The sequence below is a fragment of the Clarias gariepinus genome, chromosome 2 (assembly GCF_024256425.1).
Source record: "Clarias gariepinus isolate MV-2021 ecotype Netherlands chromosome 2, CGAR_prim_01v2, whole genome shotgun sequence".
NCBI classification, from domain to species: Eukaryota; Metazoa; Chordata; class Actinopteri; order Siluriformes; family Clariidae; genus Clarias; species Clarias gariepinus.
The window spans coordinates 26,644,108-26,671,043 of record NC_071101.1 but is presented as its reverse complement, the minus strand read 5'-3'; the positions used below and the strand labels follow the sequence as shown (position 1 = coordinate 26,671,043).

General features: G+C 37.7%; 1 protein-coding gene across 1 annotated transcript; it reads left to right on the top strand.

Annotated features, from left to right (window-relative positions):
* The first annotated feature begins 441 nt into the window (after positions 1 to 441).
* On the top strand, positions 442 to 26,541 carry hcn4l (hyperpolarization activated cyclic nucleotide-gated potassium channel 4l). Its single transcript, XM_053484776.1, has 8 exons — positions 442 to 1,268; positions 8,063 to 8,486; positions 9,380 to 9,541; positions 10,912 to 11,130; positions 15,992 to 16,138; positions 16,271 to 16,511; positions 22,372 to 22,536; positions 22,978 to 26,541. Exons 1-8 carry the CDS (start codon positions 628 to 630, stop codon positions 24,504 to 24,506), a joined length of 3,528 nt encoding a protein of 1,175 aa, XP_053340751.1. The 5' UTR covers positions 442 to 627; the 3' UTR covers positions 24,507 to 26,541.
* Positions 26,542 to 26,936: the final 395 nt, after the last annotated feature.

Below are 26,936 nucleotides of genomic sequence, written 5' to 3'. Positions count from 1 at the left end.
TGGCATACAGTGTGTCTTATTTTATGTACAGTATGGCATGCCATAATTCCAGTCGAACATCAGCAAATGAATAGCCTACACGAGTCTGTGGCGTTTTGCAACACCCCCTCCTCCCCTGTTTGGTTTAGGTGGTTCGAGCTTATTTTCCTTGGCAACGTGACAGCTTTTTGTCCTCGTGCACGTTCAAACAACAAGAAGAAACACTATTTGGAATAGCGATGGCGTTTGGTCGCTTGCACGTTAGCGTTTTGGAGCGTCAATCCTGCCCTTTACGGAACACTTGGGAACACGCGGCGCTTTGTCATTGAAACGCTCGTCTGATTGTTTCCTCGTCGCTCCGATACGTCAGTGCTCCAGCATCCCGATCTCTCTCTCTCTCTCTCTGAAAGCGCGTTCATTCTGCTCTCACGTACCCGCTACCTGGGAATGTTACATGAGGATACAGCTGCAGCGGGATGCTCTTGGACTGATTTGTGTGTTAATACCAGTGACCCGCCGTCTGCGTCGCTCAAAAACGCGTCTGTCGTCGGAAACTTAAGGGCTATGCGCGCGTTTGCCCTTATCGTACTCTGACCGCGAATCGTTCTCTCGTTCGTGCCCACCGTTCGTTTCGTGCGCTAAACCAAAATGGACAGGTTGCATTCTTCCATGCGCAAGCGTCTCTACAGCCTGCCCCATCAAATCGGACACAAATCGGACGAGGGCGACGCGGACGCGCGGAGGAAGAGCGTTCTCATGAAGTCGCTGGCGCCTTCAGTCTCTCCAGAGGCCGCGAGCAGCGAGCCAGACGCGCTCAGTGCGCTCAGGGGCAACGCGAACGGCGACTGCCGGAGGTTTAAAGGGAGCCTGTCGTCCGTCACCAGCCGCCACGGAGCGGACGCAGAAGCGCACGAGCAGAAGCGACTCATCGCCGAGGAAGAAGACGACGACGACGACGGCGGCGGCGGCGGAGGAGATGGGAGTCCAGGGGCAGATGGAGCGGCAGAGGAGGGTGCGCGCGGCGGCGCTGCTGGTGGCGCGGAGAGGCAGCGCTCGGCCTCCGAGGAGAACGCGACTTTCATCAAGTTGGAGGACGACGAGCAGATAGCGCCCGACGACGAGCGCCTCTACCAGGCGGGCTTCGTGCACCGTCAGCTGGGAGCCATGCTTCAGCCCGGAGTCAACAAGTTCTCTCTTCGAATGTTCGGTAGCGAGAAGGCGGTGGAGCGCGAACAGGAGCGAGTCAAATCGGCCGGGTCGTGGATCATTCACCCGTACAGCGACTTCAGGTAAGCGTTCACCACAGGAGTGTGTTCCGAATCCACCACTCAGCCACTACCCCCTGTCTGTCTGTTCGTTCCTGCATAAATCAATATCGACAGATGTGTTCCAGGTATTTGCACTTTACACGAGTTTAACTTCTGACGGTTGGCTTATTTTGTTTTATACCACATACGGTATTTTCATTTCAACTTGTGGTTTGGAAACAAAAACCTCAGTGTGATTGGTAATTCCTGCCTACATAAATGACTGACTAGTAATGTTAGACCAAATCCCTAAAGCATCAGCAGATAGTGGCAGATTTGTTCAGATATATTAACGCCTTATAAGTAATAGGCCTATGTTGACAACAAAGTTACTATTTTTTGGCACAGGATGAAATAGCTTGGATAAGAGTTAAGCATTCATGATGTTTCCATTTGGACCAAGCGGAAAATGCTCATATCCCCATTCGCTCCCATGTTTTGTGGGCATGTTCGAGTAGAGATACTCCAACCATGGCTATGACTCCTATAAACAGTGCCATCAAAATGGGTAAGCAAAACCTTAGGTGTTTTTTAGGAGCAAAGAGGCCAACAGATTATGACAGCACAATTTATTTAATGGATCTGTCCTTGTGTGTATGGGGTAATTGTAACAGTCAGGTGATTGAAATGCACCTTAGCATGGTTCCAATAGACAACCAAACCAGGCCACCCAACTTGTGATACTGTGATTTATGCGCTGTTTAAGTATTATGGTTTTATTTTTGCAGGATATTTTAATATGCTTACAATTTAGCATCACACACGTGCTGATGGAAATAGAGTTGAATTCAAATGGGTTGAATATGATCTTATTTCTCTTACATTATTATTATTACATATACAAATGGCCTAGACAATACCCAGAAAGAAATCATTTAGTTGTAGGGACCTATACTGTAGACAATGTAAGGGATCACCTGGGAGGACGCATGAAGAGATCCTTCAGGTTGCTTTTTGTGACCTGTTTTCAAAGAATCTAAGTATCTTGCTGTATTGTCCTACTGATGTGTCTAAAAGGGACATTTCTTCCAAGCTTTTTTATTTAATACTATATTAGGAATAGAACTAATAAGTAACATTTTATGGACTTGTAATTGCTTAACTTTTAGCTTTAGTTATTTAAATGATAGCTATACCCTCATCCTACATGTTCGGGGTTTACAAAAATGCAGTTCCAGTCCTCTCACTCTGCTTCTGTGTCTCCCCCACATTCCTTATCTTATGTTGAGATAGATGTGCTTTTTGCAATCAAGTTCATTTACTTATTGCATTATCTAGGAAATGCACAAAATGACCTGAGCTATATATGGACTGTTGACAGGTTAAAACAACTAGAAAATGTGTTGTGTGTGAACAGGTTGTTGGATTTCACCTATGTGATAAACATGTGGTTGACAGAGCTGATGACTGGTGCTGGCAACAAGTGATGACAGTTTCCCAAGAGGGCTCATCAGAAGTGCTGGCATGGGGATTGGCAAAGACAATTAGGATCCATAAAATTCTCAGCAGTACTAGATAAAATTGAAGAGAGTAAAAGTGCATTTTTGGCAGATGAACAAGAGAAAGCTGATTATCGCAAAGGCTTTAGAGATGGATTCATCTCTAGGATTTATAATGTGTTTTTTCTTCTATGCATAACCATATTTCAGAGTCCTTAAATTCTACATTAATGCAAAAGCTTAGTTGTTTAGTTATGTGGTTGTCCAATTGAAAGTGATTATATCATAATGCTCTATTGTAATATACTCTTATATAGCCCAGTCATTTCTTTGGTTAATTAGATCTGCGCATTATGGAATATAGTCAATTTTAAGGCTAAACATGAAATCACTGGCCTTTTGTTACCAAAGATATTTAAATATATTTAAATGTAATAATCCCAGTTAATAAAATTTTGAATCACAGTGAAAGTCACACAGACTTAAAAAAAAAAATAGAGAAAGATTTTGTTCATGTCCAATAAACATAAAATAATTTCCAGTGATGGATTCCAGTTTGGGGGCACTGTGGCTTAGGGGTTAGCACTGTCGCCTTGTACCTTCAAGATCCAGGTTTGATTCTCAGCCAGGTTAATTTTTACATCACAGCCTGCCGTGAACAGTAGTGGAAAGGCAAAGCGTACAAGGTTGTTGCCCTGGTCTCCAGATTCCCCAGATCCCAATCCAATTGAGCATCCATGGGATGTGCCTGACAAGTCAGATCCATGAAGACCCCAACTTTCAACCCATACACCCAAAAGATGCTAACCTTCTGGTGCCAGACATCATAGAACACCATCAGAGGCCCTGTGGATCCATGCCCCAAGGGGCCAGACCTGCCCTGGTCGCACAAGGGAATCCTAAAACCTATATAGTACAAATTTAACTCTTTTTTTTTTTTTACTCATTTTTTTCCCCGGAAATAGCCATACAATAAAACACTACTGTTTCCATATATTTTGTGTTTGTTTGGGTATATAAATTGTGTAGACAAGCTTGCTAGACTTTGGACCCTTAGTCACTCACTGTTAACAAGCTACATATTTACATAGCCTGTGGAGGTGATGTAAGTGTTACCAGAAAATAAACGATCATCGCTAAGAAACGTGTGTGTTTTCTATGAGACTTTAACATTAATTTAACTGATGGTTCATCAGCTGATTCATGCAGGAGCAGAGGGAGGCCTGATTCATAGTTGATTGCTTTGAAGACTGTTTTAGTAACATGGCTTTCCCTTAAATTTTTATTTGAAAAAAATGCTGCAATTAAATGTTTAATATCTTTCTTATATTATGTATCACTCATGAACTTTCTAGTGTTTCTAGATCATTCTAGTGTAGGAACAATAATAAAAATTGTTGCATCGGTGGCACAGGAGCTTAGTGGTTAGCACCTTGCCACTTCAGGGTCTGGGTTCGATTCCTGGCTCGGGTTCATGTGCATTGAGTTTGCATGTTCTTCCTGTGCTTAGTGGGTTTCTTCCCACAGTTCAAAGACATGCAGATTAGGCTAAATGGTGTTTCCAAAGTGTCTATAGTGTGTGAATGAGTCTGTATACCCCCCTCGTGTCCTAAGTCCCTTGGAGTAGGCTCCAGTACACAAGATATAAATGATAAGTAAGTGAGTCAAGTGTAGCTTTCAAAAATGGAAACATCTCTACATTTCTGGCCAGAAGATCACATATACTTGTTATGAGCATCCATATAACATTATAAACATGCTTAGTGGAATCAAATCGTAAAAACAACAACAACAACTGTAGAACTCACGGCTATGTTTAATAGTAAATTAAGAGCATTGTTACATACACAATGCAAACTCAAGGGAGTGGGAGTAAACAGCTGTGTATCCTTAAGCAAACCACTTATCAATGAGACTAATCAGAAAAAGGGCTTCAATTTGCTAGGGAGCATAAAGAATGGACTGTGGAGCATTGGAAAAAGGCTTGTGTGTCTGATGAGTCAGATTTACCTTCTTTCAGAGCACTGTTGCAAAATAGTTTTAGGTGGGTGCAAACAAAATAAAATTAAACTTTTAATAACCGCATGTAAATAGCCATAAGAAGTGCTGGAAAAGCACAGAGTGTAAGCAATCACTTGACTGCTGCTTATTAGAAGATCAGGTCGATATGGTCCTCTTAAACATTTTTTCTTTCTTCGTCCGATCGCCTTGCGAAGGGGTATTTTAGCAAAGAAATTACAATTTTTTTTTTCATATTTAGCTGGCTTCCACGTCAATCACTATTTAATACATTAACTAACAATTTTCCTCAAATCACATGCTTTTCAAAAATGTACGTGCCTACATAGACACTCGTTTGTCCGGCACCCTGTGCACATGACCATAAATTAACATAATACAGTTTAGAATTGTTTTTGGTAAATAAATTATGTTAAGAAATACAGCGGAATATTGTGACTAAATTACTTTTTTATGAATTTTATTATTAAAATAAATAATTATTATGTTAAATAATTACATATTAAAGTAGTATTCTTCTCTGCCTAACTCTACCGGCCGCCACCGGCCGCCACTGTTCCAGAGTGATAGGTGCATTAGGGGAAGAAGAGAGGAGAATGAGGTGATGCATCTATCATGCATAGTAGCAACCGTACAAGACTGTGGGTGCAGTGTTATGACCTGGGGTTGCTTCAGTTGGACAGGTCTAGGATCAGCAACGTTATGTGCCTAAAATGAGGTCAGTTGACAGCCTGAATATGCTGAATGATCAGGTTTTTCCATCAATAGATTTTTTCTTCCCTGATGGCACGGGAATATTCGAAGATGACGAAGCCAGGCTTCTTCAAGCTCAAACCGTGAAAGAGTGGTTCAGGGAGCATGAGACCTCATTTTCACACAAGGACTGGCCACCACAGAGTCCAGACTTTAACCCCAATGAGAATCTTTGGGAAGTGCTGGAGAAGGTTTTATTCAGTAATCTGATGCTCCCATAATCAATACAAGAAGTTAATGCAACATTTAATAAATGTTGTGACATTGTATAAGCTTATCAAAATGATGTCATGGCCTTAATCAAAGCAAAAGGCAGTCCAAGGAAATAGTAGAGTCTGTGACCTATTTGGAGCTGGGCATGCAAGGTTTTCTATAACAAAACATGTAATTTGAAAACTGCTACAAATCCTTATTTTTGAAGTTTTAAATGGCAAAACAAAACCGTGAATGACCATATTACATAGCCCGCAAAGAGGCAATTGTATTGCTTCTTTGTGATTATTAAAGCGAAACTATAATCTAGGCAAAAAAGCAGAGTTTTGAAGAATTTTAAAGCCAAAGAAAAAAGATGTTTACTGTCATAGCAATTTCCCCAGCAGATCTAAATTTCTATGACAAGGACCTGTCATCAACTACCGAAGTGTGGAGATGCTGATCATGCATGGTAAAGAGAACATTTTGTATTTTTAAAGTTTCTCATGATCTTTAACAAGGTTTTTAATTAAACTTGTGCACAATAAGACTTTTCTTAGTTCCAATTTGCTGCCAGTATGACTCACAACAAAAGCACAATTAAAGCACAAGTTTGCATTGTCCTTAAATTAAAACATAATAAAAAAAATAATTCATTATCGACTCAAAGAAACTGTGCACAAAAATTTTGATAGTTTATAATACACCTAACATATAGTACCATGATGCCAAAAACAAATCATGTTCATTACATCATTTTAACTTTAAAACATGTGATTGTTTGCATGTATACATTACTTTTTCTGCACAACACTATACAATATCTTACTTTTATCACAACTGTTTGACTTTTATATGTAACTCAGTAGAGTATCATAGCACTGAGAACCCTTGGATCCTCCCACTGTACTAAAGAAGCCAAAAACACAGTTTTATTTTCATTGACCCCATTTTGTGCACAGGCTCATTGTCATGGTGGAATAGGTTTAGGCTAGATACCTTATTTTTACTTAAGGGAAATTTAAATCCTGTAGCATACATGACATGCTATACAGCTGCAATCTTCCATCTTTCATCCATCAATAACATTTATGTTGTGCACATCACATGATTTCGATGGTTTACCCAAAAGTGAAAGAGATTGTGTCTGTACATTTGTTTGGATGAAAATTCTTTAGTCATAAAATTTCGCACCAAGTTCTCATTTTATTGTAAGATCTTCTCCCTAGATTTTGTCTGCGCAATTACTGTTTAAGACGTTTTTTTTAGATTCACTGTTGAGACCATTAGCACCTCTGTCAAAATGCAAGTCAGAGGTAAATGTCAGTAGTAAATCCTTCGTAATCTGCAAACCGAGAATAATCTGACATCTGTAGTGACACTATGTATAGGCGCTTTGTTCTTTTAAGCCCTTTTAAGCAGCGTTGAATAGAAATCCTACTGTAAATGTTTGAAATGCGAACGCAGTAATCATAATAGCAATCACACATAATTATCCAATTGTTTCGTATTTCTTAAAAGGTTTCTGTAATGTTTCATCATTTTATTATAGATTGACTGTCCTGGTAGAATTAGAGTTTTGTACATTTTATATAGAGTAAATTTAATATTGTTAACCTTAAAATGAATACTGTTCACTAAGTGTTGTAAAAAAATAAAATAAAATAAATAAATAATTGCAAATTTAACTTAAAAATGCTGAGCATGAATCTGCACTAGTTTATCAAGTGTATCAACCATCTGTGATCAGTGTAGTAAGTACAACACTACACCACTGGACTAGAATTTATTATACAAACGTGTACCCATATGGAACATCACACTAAGCATTAGTAAATAAAAACTTCAAATGTGTGTATGAAGTAGAATTGACAGTCTCTTCTAATGTCATGATGACATGTTTATTTTACTATTATGTGTGGAGTCCAATGAGCATGCTGGACAACAGTATAGACATTAAATCTACAGTAGTCTTGTTTGTTTTTCACTTTGTAAATTGTAAACGGAGGAAACGAAATAGCTTAAAATCTTGCAGGCCTGTGTTCTAATTAAAGCTGGGTACAGCAATTATACTGTCTTCTGTATAACACTTTTACCCGGCAGCAGATGTTTTAATGATACAAGGGCAGTCTTGCATGTGGTGTTATGTTCGACTTAAATATGTTTCATTTACATCAAATATTGATCCAGTTACAGATGCCACAATAAGATATTTAAAACACTTTCTATATTTGAAAAATGGCTATAATAAGTATTTACATTTACAGTATTTACTGGATCTAAAAAATAGTCACTGGTGCATAGTTTTCCACCAGTGGCTTGAATAAACCAGCCCCTTATTTTGTTTATTTGTTCTCTCTCTGTCCAATACAGGTTCTACTGGGACCTGATCATGCTGCTTTTGATGGTAGGAAATCTGATCATTATCCCAGTGGGCATCACATTCTTCAAAGATGAACATACGCCAGCCTGGATTGTTTTCAACGTGGTCTCTGATACCTTCTTTTTAGTGGACCTAGTCCTGAACTTCCGGACTGGCATTGTGAAGGAGGACAGCACAGAGATTATCCTGGACCCACAACAGATAAAGGTGAAGTACCTGCGCAGCTGGTTTGCCGTGGACTTCATCTCCTCCATCCCTGTGGATTACATCTTCCTCATTGTTGAGACAAGGATTGACTCAGACTTTTACAAAACGGCCAGAGCTTTGAGGATTGTTCGCTTTACTAAGATTTTGAGTTTGCTCAGGCTACTGCGACTGTCCCGGCTCATCAGATACATTCATCAGTGGGAGGAGGTATGTCTGCGCTGCTGCCTAAATAACAAAACACTGTGCTTCTGTGCACTGTGTATTAAAACCTAGGGCAAACTCAAATAAACAGAAAGTTAGAAGGCTTCTCTAGAAGGATCTCTATAAAGTCCCTCTATTTTAGAAGGGTTTGCTTAGTAGAACCTATGCAGAAAGATAAAAAAAACTAACCAAAGATGAGTTCAGGACCCTTTTTATTATTTATATTTTTTAAAAGTTTATATTAGAAATGTTATGTTCGAACACCATTGTTTGTCAAATTGCTACTATGGAAAGGCTTTATACAAACTCGATGATGCCACTAGAGGCTAAGGGAGCTAAATAATCTGTGTTCGCTGAGTAGGAAGGAGGCATACCAGCCAATCATGGGTGTCTGTGACATCATGTATGTGGAAAAGGGTAAACAAAGCTGACATCTAGGTGTATCATGCAGCTGAGCAGCAGTTTAAAAAGATGTGCTTGCCTGCCTTCACATGTTAGTCTTTTCTGAGAGTTGGCTGTGGGTGGCAGTAGGAGTAAATCTGGAAAGATCCTACTCATTTAGGTACAGCAAGTCTGAAGAAACAAGACACTGCAGTACTTGCAATATTTTGCTTTTCACCATAGAGGTCAATCAACCCTTAAAAACCAACTAAAGGAAATCTATGTAAAAGGGACTGAAGGTAATGCATCACTGTCTGTGTGGAATTCACACACTGGCATACCAAATCTTTTTCTTTACAATACAGATCTCTCACAGACAAGCTAAGATATATAATATGTATATACATTGATTTATCCACTTTTTTTCTTTTCTTTTTTTAACCATTAAACCAGTTATGCCAGCATATACCAGTTAAGATGCTTTCAGACTCACAATATCTGACCCATTGGTTCCCCAGATTTTCCATATGACCTATGATCTGGCTAGTGCAATGGTGCGAATAGTGAACCTGATTGGTATGATGCTTTTGCTGTGCCACTGGGACGGCTGTCTGCAGTTCCTGGTGCCCATGCTTCAGGACTTTCCTGCTGACTGCTGGGTCTCCAAAAACAAAATGGTGGTAAGTAAAATAACATAAACTATCATTGAATGTATTGCAATTTTCTATCTTCTTTGTGTTGCAACTTTTCAACATACAACTAGGTTAATGTCGTTATATGCAGCTCATGTTGTGTGGATAATTACATGATGTCAAATCAGCTGTACTGTATTAGATAACTGGAAAAAATTGCTGTTTACCTTGTTAAATGCATATTAATTGACTAAAACCTTAATAGTAAATAAAATTATTACATATACATAACAGTAATTTGAGCTGACCAGACTAATGAAACTAATTATTAGATTACGTATTTATGTAATTATTCATTCATGCATTTACCATCAGTTTGTTTCCTGATATAGTAAAATCACTGTGCCATCAAATTTTAATCATTATTCTTCCTAAATTTTAACCATTTGTCATAATTTTTTTTTCTTCCACAGTAATATTTCTTGCATATAGTAGGTTGTTGTAGTATATTGTTTATTGATTGATAAACTATACTATTTGTTACAGTTTAAAGGGCCAAAAATTTATTTTATGTTAATTAATGGGTAATTAATTCTTGTGCCTGTACGTAACCTTATAGAATTGTAAAGATAGTACAAAAACAAGAAAAACTAGAATTCAGTTAATTGCTAATAATTTAAGACACTAACCAAGCTAAATTTTATAAATGTGTAGTTGTGGACTACAGTCGCTTCATATTTTAAGAATAATGATTTTAAAAGTAACAAGTAAAGGATAAATATACTTTCATAAAATTTTTTTAAAAATCATTACACTTTTTAGCTTGTGCCTTTAGGTAAATAAAGGTTGGGCCATAAGTTTCCATACATACAATACCAAAATAAGTATTTTTTATAAGTAACAATTTAATAATATAATATGCTATACATGGTTACGAACATTTTCTGCATAATATGTTAATTCTGCTTATTCTCTTTTTTTCTGGTTAACATCAATACAATTAAATATCTAAACTACTTAATGTACCTGTAAGGAATTTCAGAACTGTCATTTGTTCTGTACTTAAAATCATAGTATTTTTATATCCTTTCTACTCTTCTATTATACTTCTTAAAGCTTTATAAATCTCTTTATGAATATGTTTAATTTTATGAAAGTTTATTTACATGTACCCCTGATCATAACTCTTATCTTTAATGCTTTTTTCCTTTAGTTGATTCCTACTTCACTTTTTTATTTCATAGGGTTTGCTTCTGCGATTAGTCTTTTACATGCAAAATGATGTGCATACATTATATTTTATTCTTTGTGTACCTTATCTCAACTATGTGTTCTTCTCTCTCCCACCCCCTCATCTCTCTCTCTTTTTCTTTCGCTTGCTGTTTCTCCTCCTCCTCCGACCCCCTCTTTCCCTGCAGAATGATACTTGGGGTCAGCAGTACTCCTACGCGCTGTTTAAGGCTATGAGCCACATGCTGTGTATTGGATATGGCATGTACCCACCGGTGGGCATGACAGACGTGTGGCTGACCATTCTCAGCATGATTGTGGGTGCCACATGCTATGCCATGTTTGTGGGTCATGCCACTGCCCTTATTCAATCATTAGACTCATCTCGAAGGCAATATCAGGAAAAGGTTAGTGTGAGGTATATGTGGAAAATATTGAAATCTAATATATTGTGACACAAAAACATCACAATATTATTATATGGTTTTGCAATATGTATCATGTGGTCTTCTTACATAAGCAATCTTTTCTTTTTTGCAGTTAAGAAGTATTTGCCCCCTTCCTGACTTTTCTTTGATTGAGATCATCAAACTAAGTTTAATATTACACGAACATAATACGAGTAAATACAAACTACATTTTTTAAATTATGATTTCATTTATTGAGGGGAAAAAATAGTAAGAAAGGTGCACCCCCTTGCTACATCATGATATACAGTGGTGTGAAAAACTATTTTTTTGAAAACCTGATTTCTTATTCTTTTGCATGTTTGTCACAGTTAAATGTTTCTGATCATCAAACACATTTAACTATTAGTCAAAGACAACACAAGTAAACACAAAATGCAGTTTTTAAATAACGGTTTTTATTATTTAGGGAGAAAAAAAATCCAAACCTACATGGCCCTGTGTGAAAAAGTAATTGCCCTCTGAACCTAATAACTGGTTGGGCCACCCTTAGCAGCAATAACTGCAATCAAGCGTTTGCGATAACTTGCAACTGGTCTTTTACAGCGCTCTGGAGGAATTTTGGCCCACTCATCTTTGCAGAATTGTTGTAATTCAGCTTTATTTGAGGGTTTTCTAGCATAAACCGCCTTTTTAAGGTCATGCCACAACATCTCAATAGGATTCAGGTCAGGACTTTGACTAGGCCACTCCAAAGTCTTCATTTTGTTTTTCTTCAGCCATTCAGAGGTGGATTTGCTGGTGTGTTTTGGGTCATTGTCCTGCTGCAGCACCCAAGATCGCTTCAGCTTGAGTAGACGAACAGATGGCCGGAAATTCTCCTTCAGGATTTTTTGGTAGACAGTAGAATTCATGGTTTCATCTATCACAGCAAGCCTTCCAGGTCCTGAAGCAGCAAAACAACCCCAGACCATCACACTACCACCACTATATTTTACTGGTATGATGTTCTTTTTCTGAAATGCTGTGTTACTTTTACGCCAGATGTAACGGGACACGCACCTTCCAAAAAGTTCAACTTTTGTCTCGTCGGTCCACAAAGTATTTTCCCAAAAGTCTTGGCAAACATTGAGATGTTTTTTAAGCAAATTGAGACGAGCCTTAATGTTCTTTTTGCTTAAAAGTGGTTTGCGCCTTGAAAATCTGCCATGCAGGCCATTTTTGCTCAGTCTCTTTCTTATGGTGGAGTCGTGAACACTGACCTTTATTTAGGCAAGTGAGGCCTGCAGTTCTTTAGATGTTGTCCTGGGGTCTTTTGTGGCCTCTTAGATGAGTTGTCTCTGCGCTCTTGGGGTAATTTTGGTCGGCCGGCCACTCCTGGGAAGGTTCACCACTGTTCCATGTTTTTGCCATTTGTGGATAATGGCTCTCACTGTGGTTCGCTGGAGTCCCAAAGCTTTAGAAATGGCTTTATAACCTTTACCAGACTGATAGATCTCAATTACTTTTGTTCTCATTTGTTTCTTGAATTTCTTTGGATCTTGGCATGATGTCTAGTTTTTGAGGTGCTTTGGTCTACTTCTCTGTGTCAGGTAGTTCCTATTTAAGTGATTTCTTGATTGAAACAGGTGTGGCAGTAATCAGGCCTGGGGGTGACTACAGAAATTGAACTCAGGTGTGATAAACCACAGTTAGGTTATTTTTTAACAAGGGGGGCAATCACTTTTTTTACACAGGGCCATGTAGATTTGGTTTTTTTTTTTTCTCCCTTAATCACGTAAACCTTCATTTAAAAACTGCATTTTGTGTTCAATTATGTTATCTTTGACTAATAGTTAACGGTTTTTGATGAGCAGAAACATTTAAGTGTGACAAACATGCAAAAGAATAAGAAATCAGGAAGGGGGCAAATAGTTTTTCACACCACTGTAAAGCTGAGTAAAGAAGAACATCTGGCCATCAGTTAATGACCTGAAACTCAAGCACACTTGGGTTATGCAGAAGGATAATGAGCTGAAACACACAAGCAATTTTACTGCTGTATGGCTCAAAAAAATTGTTTTAGGAGTGGCCTAGTCAAAGTCTGGACTTAAATCCGATTGAGATTACCTTGAACAGGCCGCAAATGCTTGAAAACCCTCCAGTGTGGCCAAATAAAAACAATTATGAAAAGAAGAGAGGCCAAAGTCCCTTCACAGCAATTTGAAAGACTCATTACCAGTTATCACAAATACTTGCTTGCAGTTGTTGCCAATAAGGATGGCACAACCAGGTTTAGGAGCAATTACTTTTCACATAGGAACAGGCAGGTTTGGACAGCTTTTGCCTGTAGTAAATGAAATCACTATTGTTGTCTTTGTGTAATATTTAGATCTTAAATTATCTCAATCATTTAATTTTGACAAAAATGCAAAAATACTTTTTCACAGCACTTTAAGTGTATCGGTCCTAAAACATAGCAACAAGCCAAATATATGTGCAATAAACCGGTGCAAATATCAAAAACATATAGCTAAGGTATGGCCTTATATTTATGCCTCATGCCTGAATAAAAGACTCTTTGTTCGTTACTTTGTTTAATTTTGCTACTTCTTTAATGATTTCAAAATAACAACAATGCTGATCTATATTTTTATTTGCATTTAACATGATGGCACTGGGGTTCCTTTGATTAGACCTGAGTGACACAGATAACAAAACATTGGAGAAAGTTATTTCTGATTGGCAATAATACTTAATGTTGCTGTGCATGTGCACACACACGCATACGTGCACGCACACACAGACACACACACTTATTTATAATAGATTTTATGTTGCATTCAGGGTTTCCAAAAAGTCCATATTCGATATTAGATTTAAAAACAAAGAATTGAGCTACAGAGAGACATTACAACACTATAGAGGTTTTAAATAATACATATATTAGCAGCAAAGTGGAGCTGCACAAAAAATATTTAATAATAAAATATTTTTTATTACTTTGCCGATGATATATGTTTTCTCTTTGCATATTAAATCCAATCAATGACCCAAAGGGGAAAATCATACATTATCACTGAACTTTTCATTATACTGTATAATATCATAAACACCATATTGTGTATCTAATTGAATTAAAAAAATCTAATACTACTTTTACTACTAATAATAATAATGCAAGTAACATACTGTATTATGTTTTTGTCATTAAAGCCATCATTATCTAGTTACCCATATGTTGACATAAAAGGTGTAGCTAATAAATAAATAAAAAGTGGTTCATATTATTGCAAGTGTTTTAATAAAACACTTCCTCTCCTCTGTGTTCAACTCACACTATTTTGTCTTCTACAGCAAGCACTTTTTGAGTGTTAATTGAACTGTTGCCATTTTAATAAGATGGAGACACAGGGGCTTTGACCTCAGCAAAGACTTGAGTCAATTCTGGCCCCTGGCAGTTGCTATGGCAACATACCTTGTTGACACAGGATAGCTTTATTGATGAAGCGGCAGCTTCCTTGTGGATATACCCGATAGACCATGCTGTTCTATAAAACAGGATTTGAGAAGGATCACAGCATATTATTGTGTGTGGTGAGGATTTTTTTATTTTGCATTATGCAGAACCCAAAGAAACCTCTTATATAACGATAGCCACCTTGATCGGCTTCAATTCTGGTTGCAAAGCTTAAGAAAAGGTGAAAGAGAGCTGCAAGAGTTAAAATACGGTTCAAGGTTCAAGAAATTTCTAAGGTTAAATGAAATTAAGTGTTTATTTAATTATTTATTTTATCCATGCTTTTCATTCTTTGATTAGATAGGTTTCATTAATGACACTGTTATTAGCAGCAACCTGCTGACAACAGCATTACTCCTAGTACTGATAAGGACAAATTCCAATGACACATGTTTTTTTTTTCTTTCTGATGCTGTGAGTCATACTTAGCCTACTTTATCCTGACAGTTTTGTATGTGGCTTTACTACCCCCATGTGGTCTCAAGAGTCCGGCTCAACTGCACCGTCTGACATTATTTCCTGTTGTCTCAAGTCATCCCTGCTGGCTTTGTCTTGTGTCCTTGAAGATGATCATATTAATTTTAAAATATCAGCAGCAGTACAGAACGAGGCAGCTAGGCAGCATGCAGCAGTAGTTAAAGCTGACACAACTGACATAGCAGCATGCAGCATTAGCGTGAAGTGAAGGGCACAGTGGAACCACTGCAGTCAGGAGGAGTTCATGAGAATAGAAGGAGAGAACAGTCATCGGGGGTGGATGCACCTTGTCGAAGAAGCTTATGAAACAGAAAGAGGGGGTAGGAAAGACAAGAAAAAGAAAATGTTTTTTTTTTTTGAGTCTGTAGGCAGGAAAGTGATAAAATGACTAGAAGAGAAGAGCTGAATGAGGAGGAAGATTTCCGTGCAGAGGAGGGCAGGAATATTTTATGCCTGAAAACAATCTCTCCTGTTCAAAGAATAAATAAATATGCAATTGTAAAAACAACCTCTTTGCACTAAGTGCTTTAAAAGTTTAACAAGCATGCAGACAACATAATGAAGTAAAATATGGTTGTTGGTATAAAAACATTACCATTGTGATTAAACCATATACACTTCTAGCTTGCCTCCTACATTTTCATAACCTGTTACTTTTATTAAGGATTAGTCAGCGGTCACGGTATGTAATGCAGTTTTAAACTGTGTAGCATCTTTTGCCTTTTTTATTTAAATTTATTTTATATTAATTTATGTTATAAGTGAGCTGTGTGATCGTGAAACTACCCACTGCACTACAGTGCTGTCTATTTTAAGATTAATTTGATCCAGTCAGATGCTGTTTTATTGACACTAGCATTTTGTTTGGGCTACAATCCCTACAGTATAAACAAGTGGAGCAGTACATGTCATTCCACAAGCTTCCAGCTGACATGCGCCAAAGGATCCACGACTACTACGAGCACCGTTATCAGGGCAAGATGTTTGATGAGGAGAGCATACTTGGAGAGCTAAATGAGCCACTCCGAGAGGTTAGTCTTAAATCTTTCTTAACATGCGTCTCACTAACAACCTGTTTGTAATCTTAATGACAATTAATAAACTATTTCAAATGTGTCCCTTTCCACTTTTCCTTTCCCTTTCCTTACTCTTTGTGCATGAAGGAAATAATCAGTTTCAACTGTCGAAAGCTTGTGGCCACCATGCCTTTGTTTGCAAATGCGGATCCCAACTTCGTAACGTCCATGCTTACCAAGTTACGCTTTGAAGTCTTCCAGCCAGGAGACTATATCATTCGGGAAGGCACCATAGGAAAGAAAATGTATTTCATTCAACATGGAGTCTTAACAGTTCTGACCAAGGGCAGTAAAGAGACAAAAATTTCAGATGGGTCTTACTTTGGAGGTAAGCAGACATTCATGCTATTGCTAACTAACCGGTCATAGATCACTTACAGTATATGGTGGCAAAAAGCAAAAAAAAAAAAGGGAAAGATCTTATGGCAGCAAAATCAAGTGTGAAACTGTAGATAAGTTAAATAAAAGCAGAGCTACATATTCCATGTGAAAACCTTTATAACCAGTATGTACTTTTCGAGAATGTAGATGATATTTTAGTAAGACATAGTATGAGAAATTGTGTCATATAGTGTTCACTACTATATATCCTATATATGACACTTATTATTTTGTCATTTTTAGAGTTGACAGGTTTTTAAAAAAATTATATGTCTTTCTTTTGTAGAGGTGTTGAAGCTGGGGGGTTTCAGTTATGTCTTGTCTATACTGTTATAATTAAGCACTTGTGTTTAAGCCTTTGCAGTTGCAGGTGAGAAAATGTGTGATGGTCTGAATTATATTTATTTGTCTTCGCTGCCAGTTTGTCAGAATCTAACCATTATGAAGTCAGTCAAATTCACTTGGCTGCCTGCCTATAAAAACAGCACAAGATTGTACAGTAGTATACAGCAGAAAATAATGTAAGTTGTATTTATACCTTAACAGTAAGATGCTGCTAGATTCACACCTCCTCTTTCTCTATCATTTTTCTTTCATCCCTTGCAGAAGTTATTGAGTTTAGGGATGAAAACCCCCACTTTCAATAACTACTTTAACCTGATCAGGGACTCAGGGCATACAAAGCCTATTCAAGCAATGCTGTGTGCAAGGTAGAAGAATTGGACATTTGGACACCAGTCAATCGCAGGGCACTATGCGCACATACACACTCAGTCACAAACTTAGTCACACACTCAGTCACACCTAGGGGCAACTGCATAGGTACTTACCCATGCTCAAACCCAGGACTGTGGAGCAGCAGTCTTAAATCACTAAACATATGGTATGGTGATAAAAGTCTGTTGGAATTTAATTTGTTGGATACATTTAATATATATATATATATATATATATATATATATATATATATATATATATATATTATATATATATATAGTTTATATAAATAAACTGTAATAAAAGTATTTATATATATATATATATATATATATATATATATATATATATATATATATACTTTTATTACAGTTTATTTTAAAATTGTAATATTAATGGTAATAACTATCCAATCAAAAACGTCATTGATTGTGTTACTTCAGAGAATCAAACTGGCAGTAGCAAAGAATTTTAAATCTATCGACTCCATCCCTCCCTCTCCCTCTCCCTGCTTGGCTCCACTCAGCCCTTCATGTAGCTTATGACACGTGTACACGACAGCATAACTACAGTATATAGCAAATTTCAACACAGAACAGCCAGACATGACACTTACTGTTACATCTAGTTCTGCCGGTGTTTACATAAAGCCGAGCAAGATTCAGTCAACATTCCAAGCTCAGCAAAGGAATTGTTAGCTAAAAAAAACTGGTTATTTGGTTTCTCTGCATGTTTTGCTGCTGCATCTGCTTTGGTTGGAAACATCAGCAGAGACATAATGAATGGGCTCTGAACATCCACAGAAAACCTTTGGAAGGCTGTTTAACACAAATACTGTATGTCACTAAAACACTTGCCTACACACTCCCTTGTATTTTTCTATATATAGGGCACATGTTTGAAATACAGTTTTTAAAAAAGCATGTTGTCGAGTTAGTGTGGCTAGTTATTTTAGTGACTAAAGTGAGTGACACACAACAAAATAAAAACATATAAATTGTTACAGGCACTAAACCTGTCACCATGACCCAGTGTCCCAGGGGAAATTCACCAAATTAACAGCCACTGAAGCATTCAACTGGTGCTTATTAAAATAACACAACTCACAGAGCTGACTGGCTTGCTTTAAGTCCAGAGTAAAAACCGCATGACTGTACAGCAAATTCCACTAAATGACAGGTGGCACATGTAGAGCCAGCGCAGTTTGAAAACATTAGAAGAGAAATCTTGGGACGGCCCTGCACTTCAAATGCCTTGGCAAGTGGTTTTGCTTGGTTGTGTTGCAAAACAACTTTGTCCTTCTTTTTTGTGTATTGTCTCAGTTAATGCTGAAATCGGAACCTTGCTAGCTTGTGAGTCACTCGACATCTGAAGTCCTGCTGCCAAGGTTGCCAGATCAGACTGAGAATATCTTGCCTATGCAGTGTTGCAAAACACCTCCACTCAGATAAAAACATCGAAACCTATAACATCACTTCTATAATTCATACTGTAGCCCTTTAGGTAACAAAGTGCATATCAAGCCACTGACCACGTCATGTCACAGACACAGATCAATACACTATACTGCATACATGGGATAACTGACACATACTAATAGTTAATGTTGCACTGATTGACCAACCTTTTCACAGACTGCATGGTCCTCACACGCCTGACAGGTTTTACAGCCTGCTTGACATTTATTTCATTCATTTTTTTATGACATAGCTTCCAGATTTCTATGTGGGTTTTTTACACATAATTTGAAAACTATGAAGTTGCAAACTGTTAGCAATGTATTAGACTTGTTTTATGTATGTATGTTTAACAAAATACATTTTTACACATTCAAGGAGCACGGTGTTATGATATCATATATAGTGCTTGAATGACCATATGAAATGTGGTACATAGAAAGACATTAATGTTATTCTCACCATGGACTCATTAGGGGCACAGATAAATGACCCGTGAAGACATTACTAGTATTGTTTTTAAATTAGGGGGTCCCAAGCCCGGATAAAATGGGACGGTTGCATCAGGAAGGGCATCTGGAATAAAACCTGTGCCAAGTTGTAGTGCGGACTGGGTATTCCGCTGGGGCGACCCCTTGCCGGGAGCAGCCGAAAGACCAACAACAACTGTATATATACATTCTTGTCCCATTGGATTAGCATGGCCAATTCTATTGTTTTTGATATACACCGAAGACATTTGAGGCGGCATGGTGGCTTAGTGGTAAGCACTGTGTTGCACCTCCAGAGTCGAGGGATTGATTCCCCGCCTGGTTCGATTTCCCCTTCCTCTGTGTGCATGGAGTTTGCATGTTCTCTCCGAGCTTGGTAGGTTTCCACTAGGTGCTCCAGTTTCCTTCCGCTGTCCAAAGATATGCAAATTAGTCTAATTGGCGTTCCTAAATTGCGGATAGTGTGTAAATGGATGTGTGAATGTGTGAATGTGTGCCCTGCAATGGATTGGCATTGTGTCCAGGGTGTAACCAGCCTCATGCCCTAAGTCTCCTGGGATAAGCTCCAGGTCAAGTTAAAGATTTTAAACTGGCCATGTCAATCACCAGAACTTAAACTACTTGAATATGAATTTCACGCCATGAAGCGCAGACTAAAGGCAGAAACCAGACAAAACTAATATTAAGTGTTAATTACTTTAATTATCTTTTCCTATTCTTGTCATCTAAAAAATTAGGTGCTCTTGAGTTTCTGTGTTGCAACTTGTTGAAAATATCTAGATGTTAAAATAATGAAATAAAACTTAAAATTTCTAAATGTCTTCAGTGTATAGAAAAACAAAAGAATTGGCCTTTTATTGCATATAATGCATAACAATTTTAAGTTAGCGGTGGCTGCTTTTAGCTGCAGTATTTATAATAAGCTTAAACGTGCAGACAAGCACTGTTTCAACAGTGTTATCAGCTGATCCTCTTGGGTATCAAGGCTTGTGAATGAGCACATTTCAGGAGCCTTGGGAAATTCCTCACCCGCCATCCGTTAGCCATTCAGGAAATTAATTTTCCTTGACTGTCACTCAGTGGGACTTTACAACGACTTTCAAATAATAGGGTAACAGAGAAGTGAAAGGAAAATAAAAGAGGGCTGATGTAGGATGGTGTGAAGACTTTTTTATCAGGCGTTTTACTGCATTTATTCATCTTATCTTATTATTTCTGATTGTCTTAATCTGTCCTTCAAGAAATTACCTGTTTTAATGTTTTACCTAAATATCATGTTTTAATCAGTCAATAAGATCAGTTGGTTATTTAGTTAGTTAGTTGTTGGCTGTAAATGGAATTTAAAGGAGCAATACTTGGCAGCAGTGGTAGCTGTTGCAAAATTGTTTTAGGTAGGCGCAAACAAAATTGAAATTAAACTTTTAATAATCGCCTGTAGATAGCCATAAGAAGTGCTGGAGAAGCACAGAGTGTAAGCTCGGCTGTGGTCACTTGACTGCTGCTTAATTAGAAGATCAGCTCTTTAACTTTTTTCTTTCTTTGTCCGATCGCCTTGCAAAGGAGTATAGTAGCAAAGAAATTACAAAATTTTCTCTCATATTTAGCTGTCTTCTACGTCAGTCACTTTTAAATAAATTAACTAACAATCTGCTGACCGTTAATAAGACTTGTTGAGAATGGTCCAATCACATGAGCCCAAATGTTTAAAAACAATATTGATTCGCTAAGAGCAGAAGTGGGAGAGTTTGGGGCGCACAGTGCTGCGCCCCAAGAATTATTTTTAAAAATAAAATTAGAGCTTAGCCTTAAATCACATGCTTTTCAAAAATTTACGTGTCTACATAGATACTCGTTTGTCCGGCGCCCCTTGTACACGATCACAAATTAACATAATACAGTTTGGATATATTTTTTATTGTGAATAAATTATATTAAGAAATACCGATAGACTTTTTCCTTGTCTTCGGTGAATGACTTTATTTTATCATTAAAATAAATAGTTATTATGTTAAATAATTACATGTTAATGTAGCATTCTTCTTTGGCTATCTTACAAAATTGATGCCTCACAGATAGTGAGGAAATAAATCCTATTAAAATTTCTGACTAATTCTGGCCCACCTGTTAAAAATGTATCGTAGCCGTATTTATAGTATTCTTTTCTTGAAAATCAATAATCTGTAGATTTATACGAGCAAAAAAATATCAATTCACATCAATATCAAATCTAGTTTGGTCCTCTACTATTCCTCCCCTCAGTCTCAGCTTTGTTTCTGTCTTTTTTTTTCTCGTGTCTTTCTCTCTCTACTTGTGTGTGATAGTCAGTATGTGAGCTCTGATCGAGTGTCTCTTGTCCTATTGTTGTTTATGACTGTGGCCGTGACAGATGGAGAGAGACAGGGAGAGACTGTGTGTATGTGTGTGTGTGTGTGTGTGTGTGTATGTGTGTGTATCCCTTAGGCCATTTCTGCTGCTGTATCTTATCCAAACATCCCCACTCCACATTGGCTCCAGGGTGATGAAGTGCCACAGGCCCTTTATTTATGGTCTCATATTTTGGCTCGTAAATGTTCAGCTTGTTCCAGTCATAAACATCACGACTAGTAAGATGCGGTGTACTGTGCACGTTTTTGTTTACTTTTTACATTTACTTAAATAGGCTTTATAAATTGCATATAAGTGACTTATACATGTTTTCCATGTTTTAAGCACTCAATTGCACTGTTGAAGCTGGTAGGTCTGTAATGCTCAGGCCTTTTTTCATCTTCCCTTCTATCCTAAAATTGACATACCTTGTATGCCAATTATTTTAGGAACTTAATTTAAGATACAATTTGTAACATACCTGAGCTCTGAACTTTCACCTGAAATTGTAAATGGACACATTATTCTTATTGTACACATTTTTCTATTGTATTTGTATCTTTTTAAATATGCAGCCACTGGATAAACAATTTCCTTTTGGGATTAATAAAGACCGATCTTAACTTATTTTATCTTATCTTATTATGGTGGATTATGGTATAGCAATAGCTAAATTAGTCGTTTAATTGTTATTGTTTTTAATATCTTGCGATTTTAATCCTCAAATGCAGATGTGCCATGATGTTGATGTTAATCCAGATCTTAATAATGTGTACAGAGATCTGTTTGCTGACCCGGGGCAGAAGAACAGCAAGTGTGAGAGCAGAAACATATTGTCGTTTGTACTCTCTATCTGTGGACAACTTTAATGAAGTGTTAGAAGAGTATCCAATGATGCGTCGGGCTTTTGAGACAGTAGCACTTGATCGTCTAGACCGCATTGGTGAGAACTGTCATTCATGTGAGGTTTAATTCATCTGTAGTTAGCAATGGTCGGCCCAGTTAAACACAGACTGTTGGGGGTAGAATTTGTTTGCTTGATTTGTTCATTAGCAATTGGTTAATTTGCTTAAAACAAACTTGTGCTCCTGACTTTTGCTTCATACATATGTAACTGCAAAATAAAGTAGAAAATACAAAAAAAAAAAAAAGTAACAAAGCAACATCAATGTGATATTTTGGATGCCGTTTTGGATTAGTTTCAGCCATACCTGCTAATATTGCATTAGAGAACATCATGAAACAAAAATGTATAAAATGTATAATAGATATTCACAATAACAAATTCAGACAGGATTGTAATAATAAGGACAATATTTAAAGTGGTGTAATGTAACTTTGTTCTAAGTATTCCATACTTTTTATTGCTGCTTTATCGTTATAGGAAAGCGAAACTCTGTTCTCCAGCACAAGGTGCAGCGTGATCTCAACTCAGGTGTGCTGAACTTTCAGGAGAATGAAATTATCCAACAGATTGTACAGCATGACAGGGACATGGCTCACTGTGCTCACCTAATGCAGACCCCCTCACCAGGTCTTCACCCAACCCCAGCTCCATCGTCACACACTCCAGTTATCTGGGCTCCTCTGATCCAGGCTCCACTCCAAGCAGCTGCAGCCACTACCTCGGTGGCTATTGCCCTTACACGCCACCCACATCTGCCCCATACACTTTTCCGGCCTCCGGTACCCATGTTAGGGTCACTAAAAGATCCAGCAGGTCATTTTAAAAGGTTCCCTGTGGTTTCTGGTGTTACTGCCTTGGGTAGCTCATCATCTGGAGGAAGTTCTCAGCTTGGCTCTGGAGTGGAGACCCCTATTTTGGATTCATTGAGAGCAAAGAGTTCTGCAACATCTTCCTCACCCCCTTTGCCTTCTGCCTCCAGTTCTTTGCCATCTTCTACAACAACCACTATCACCACCATCACATCCAGTATTAGTGAGGCCTCCACCTTTTCCCAAAGACCTGTCAGCAGCTGTGGATCTGGATTCGCTAGTGTGGCTCAGCTCCATCCCCAACCTCAGCTTCCGCATGCTTCCTTTTCCAGTATTACTGCTTCACTGCCTGGCTTCTTTCAACAAAGAGCAGTAGGAAGAGACCTGGCTCAATTTGCAATTCCCTCTGCTTCCACCCTAACTCCTTTGATAGCTCACTCCATTAGCCCTATACTGACACAACTGCAGTCCACTCTGCCCAAACCTCTTCAAGTTCAGCGCAGCCAGGAGGTGAGCAAATCAGTTAAGACAACCACTCATTCCCCTTCTACTGGATCCCCACTTTTCTCTGCAAATCCCTTAGAGCCAACAGTTTCAAATCCCCAGACTCAGGATCCTCAAAGTAGTGATCATCTCCTTCAGCTCTCCCATGAACCCTCTGCTCTGGCTTCACTTGCTCATTATGGCTCTGGAAATGCTTCCCCTTGTAACACCCCACCAGCTAGGAGCCCTACATTCCAGAGTCCTATGGTGCAGAGGAAGCGGACACCTATAAATAGCAATCCCTCAAGTACCTCAGGATCTCAAAGCTCTTTACTGTCCCCTCAGACCCTTTGTCCTTTACCTTCCCAGTCACAAGAGAGGGTGGGGTCTCTGGTTGATCTGCCTTCTCAGGACGTCAGTACTATTTCCATATCACTTCCTTCCCAGCGACCATTTGAGAGACCCAAACTAGTAAGGCAAGGCCCACAGGTCCCAGATCAGTCACATCTGGTATCATTGTCTGGGTTCAGCCATACTTCTTTCCCAACCCCTGTTACCAAACCCTATAGTTCAATACCTGGCCATGTTGCCCTGTCAAGACAGACTTCCAAAGTATCCCAGGCCCAGACTGGATCTTCTGGTGGTCCTGGGTCTCGAGGCAGTTCCATTCCAGGAACACCAAGCATAAACCCCAAACTCCCATCAAACTTATGAGAATGGATTATACTCATCTATTGTACAGACCATGTTTTTATTGATTAACAGTATATACAAGAAAATAACTTTTATGATTAAGAAGATGTTTGTCTACCTGTATTTGTAACATTGCAATGACTACTTCTCAAATTATAATGCCAAATGAAAGAATAGATAAGTGTCTGATGATTGAATGAGAGATTATGTCATTGTGGGTTTGTGACTGGGTGGTGAATAAGTATAATATTTGACATTGTCTTCCAAGTTCCTTTAGCAATTTTGCAATACTAATGATGATAATATTATGTAGGGATATGCAACAAAAAGCAGTTTCCAAAAAAAAATTAAGAAAAAAAAGAAAAAAAGACAGAAACAAAACAAACTAAAAAACAAAACAAAACACTTAAGCAGTACAATAATAACAGGGTTATGGGTGATCCTCAGATAAAATATGCTGGGGAAGAGATGCAAATATACTTCTTGCTAAATATATATATACATATATATAATTTGTCATTGTGAAATAACAGTTGCTAAAGATTTCACTTATCAGGTTTGAGATACAAACACATATACACATCCACATAGTCATGTTCATTAGCACACATGCACTGACCATTTCACTAGACCTTCCCCTAGCTATACTTCCTTGTTAACCAAGGCACACTGCTCAGTGTCTATGGCCTTTCCTTTTTAAACAGCACTGCCTTAGAGCTTGAACGACCAGGGAACGATCCCCTCACTTCCACTGCAAAAGAGATAAGATAAAGAATGTATTGCAATCATTTTCTATGTGCTTTGTATGTGTACATGTGTGGTACTTAAGCAATAAAACTGTATGCTTGATTTTGTACCTGTACAGAGATTTGTACATTGCAGCTTTCTTCTTAGCAAATAAAATGTAAAGAATCAAATAAAATATAAAGAATGATTTCATATTAATAAGATGTTGTGATATAAGCCCATTTAATGCCAAAGCTTGAACTGCAACTGTAAGCCTGCATTGTGATTGCTTTATGGTACTGTAAATGCATTACACTGTAATGGACTGGGTAATCCTGTCCTTGGTGCATTTCCATCATGCATCCAGTGTTCCCAGGATAGGATTGAAATCCACCACAACTTGGACCAGGATAAAGCATTGACTGAAGATGAATAAGTGATGAATGAGCATATTCCGCATTTTGCATGCCGTTATTTCAGTAACAATAGTATTTAATATCTATTTGTAAAGAAAACATAACTTTGGCCCAATCAGAAATTTTTGCAAAAACATTTTTTGACATACTGATAAGAAATGACTTAGAATTTCCAGATGTTCCTTTAAAGCGTTGTTTCTTGTTCCTGATTATGCAGAAGTGTTGTAATGCCCACTGTACTGAACATGATCTGAAACCTGCAAGACTTGAAATATTTAATCTGGGAGCAACAAAATTTCAGTCCATAACTATTACTCTTTTAACTTATTACCCAGTAAGTTTCATTTTTGTATGTTAAACAAATCTTCATTTTGAGTTCTATATATACAGAATCATACCTATTTGTAAGCATTTGTTTGTTTGTCTGTGAGAAAGGTCAGCATTTGAAGACTCACAGTTAACAGCTGTTTTTTAAAAATATTTTGCATTTGTTAAGCATGTGGACATTGTAGTATTGATACTTTTTACACTACCTCAAGTCTTGGCATTTTCATCAATATATGTACACGGGAAAATGAAATCTAACAATGAAACACAGTCCTAGACACTTATCTAGCTTTTTTAGTATTAGCCTATTTATCAGTACTAATAACAAGTACTCTGTGTAGATAATTAAGTTATGTGATTAATTATGTGTGAGAGTCTGTATGCATGTATGTGGGATTATACATGGAATATGGATTTATTATTTTTATGACAAATGTATAGTAGCATGAGGTACTTTTGCCACATTGTTTTATTGTTTTCTGTTTGCCATCTCTTTAGACATTTAAGTGTTATTCTTTTGGAATGACTATCAAGAAGGTCAAGTGAAAAAGGTCATTTGCATCAGATTGTGTCACTTTGAGTTTTCCTTGCCAGCATCAGTTTACGTATGTAAATACCTTGATAATAAAAATACACTAAGGTGGAAATTTTTGTATTTATCTGTTTATCAGTTTAACAAAAATAACCATAATCATTATTTAATCATACTCCTAAATTCATCATAACCTTTTTTGTATTGGGGGGAGGAGGACACACCACAAATACTTTTTTGTGCCATGACCATTTTCCATTGTCTTTATACTTGATCACTTTAAGTGAGACATGGACATTCTTCCATACTGTATGTTACTATAGGATTTTGGCATAGTTTGCATCGGTAGATATAGAGAGCATGTATGAAGGTCATGTCATTAAGAAGTAATATTCTCTTTTAGATTTTGGGGCTTTATTGAGGCATTTGGATCTGTTGTAGAGCATTATG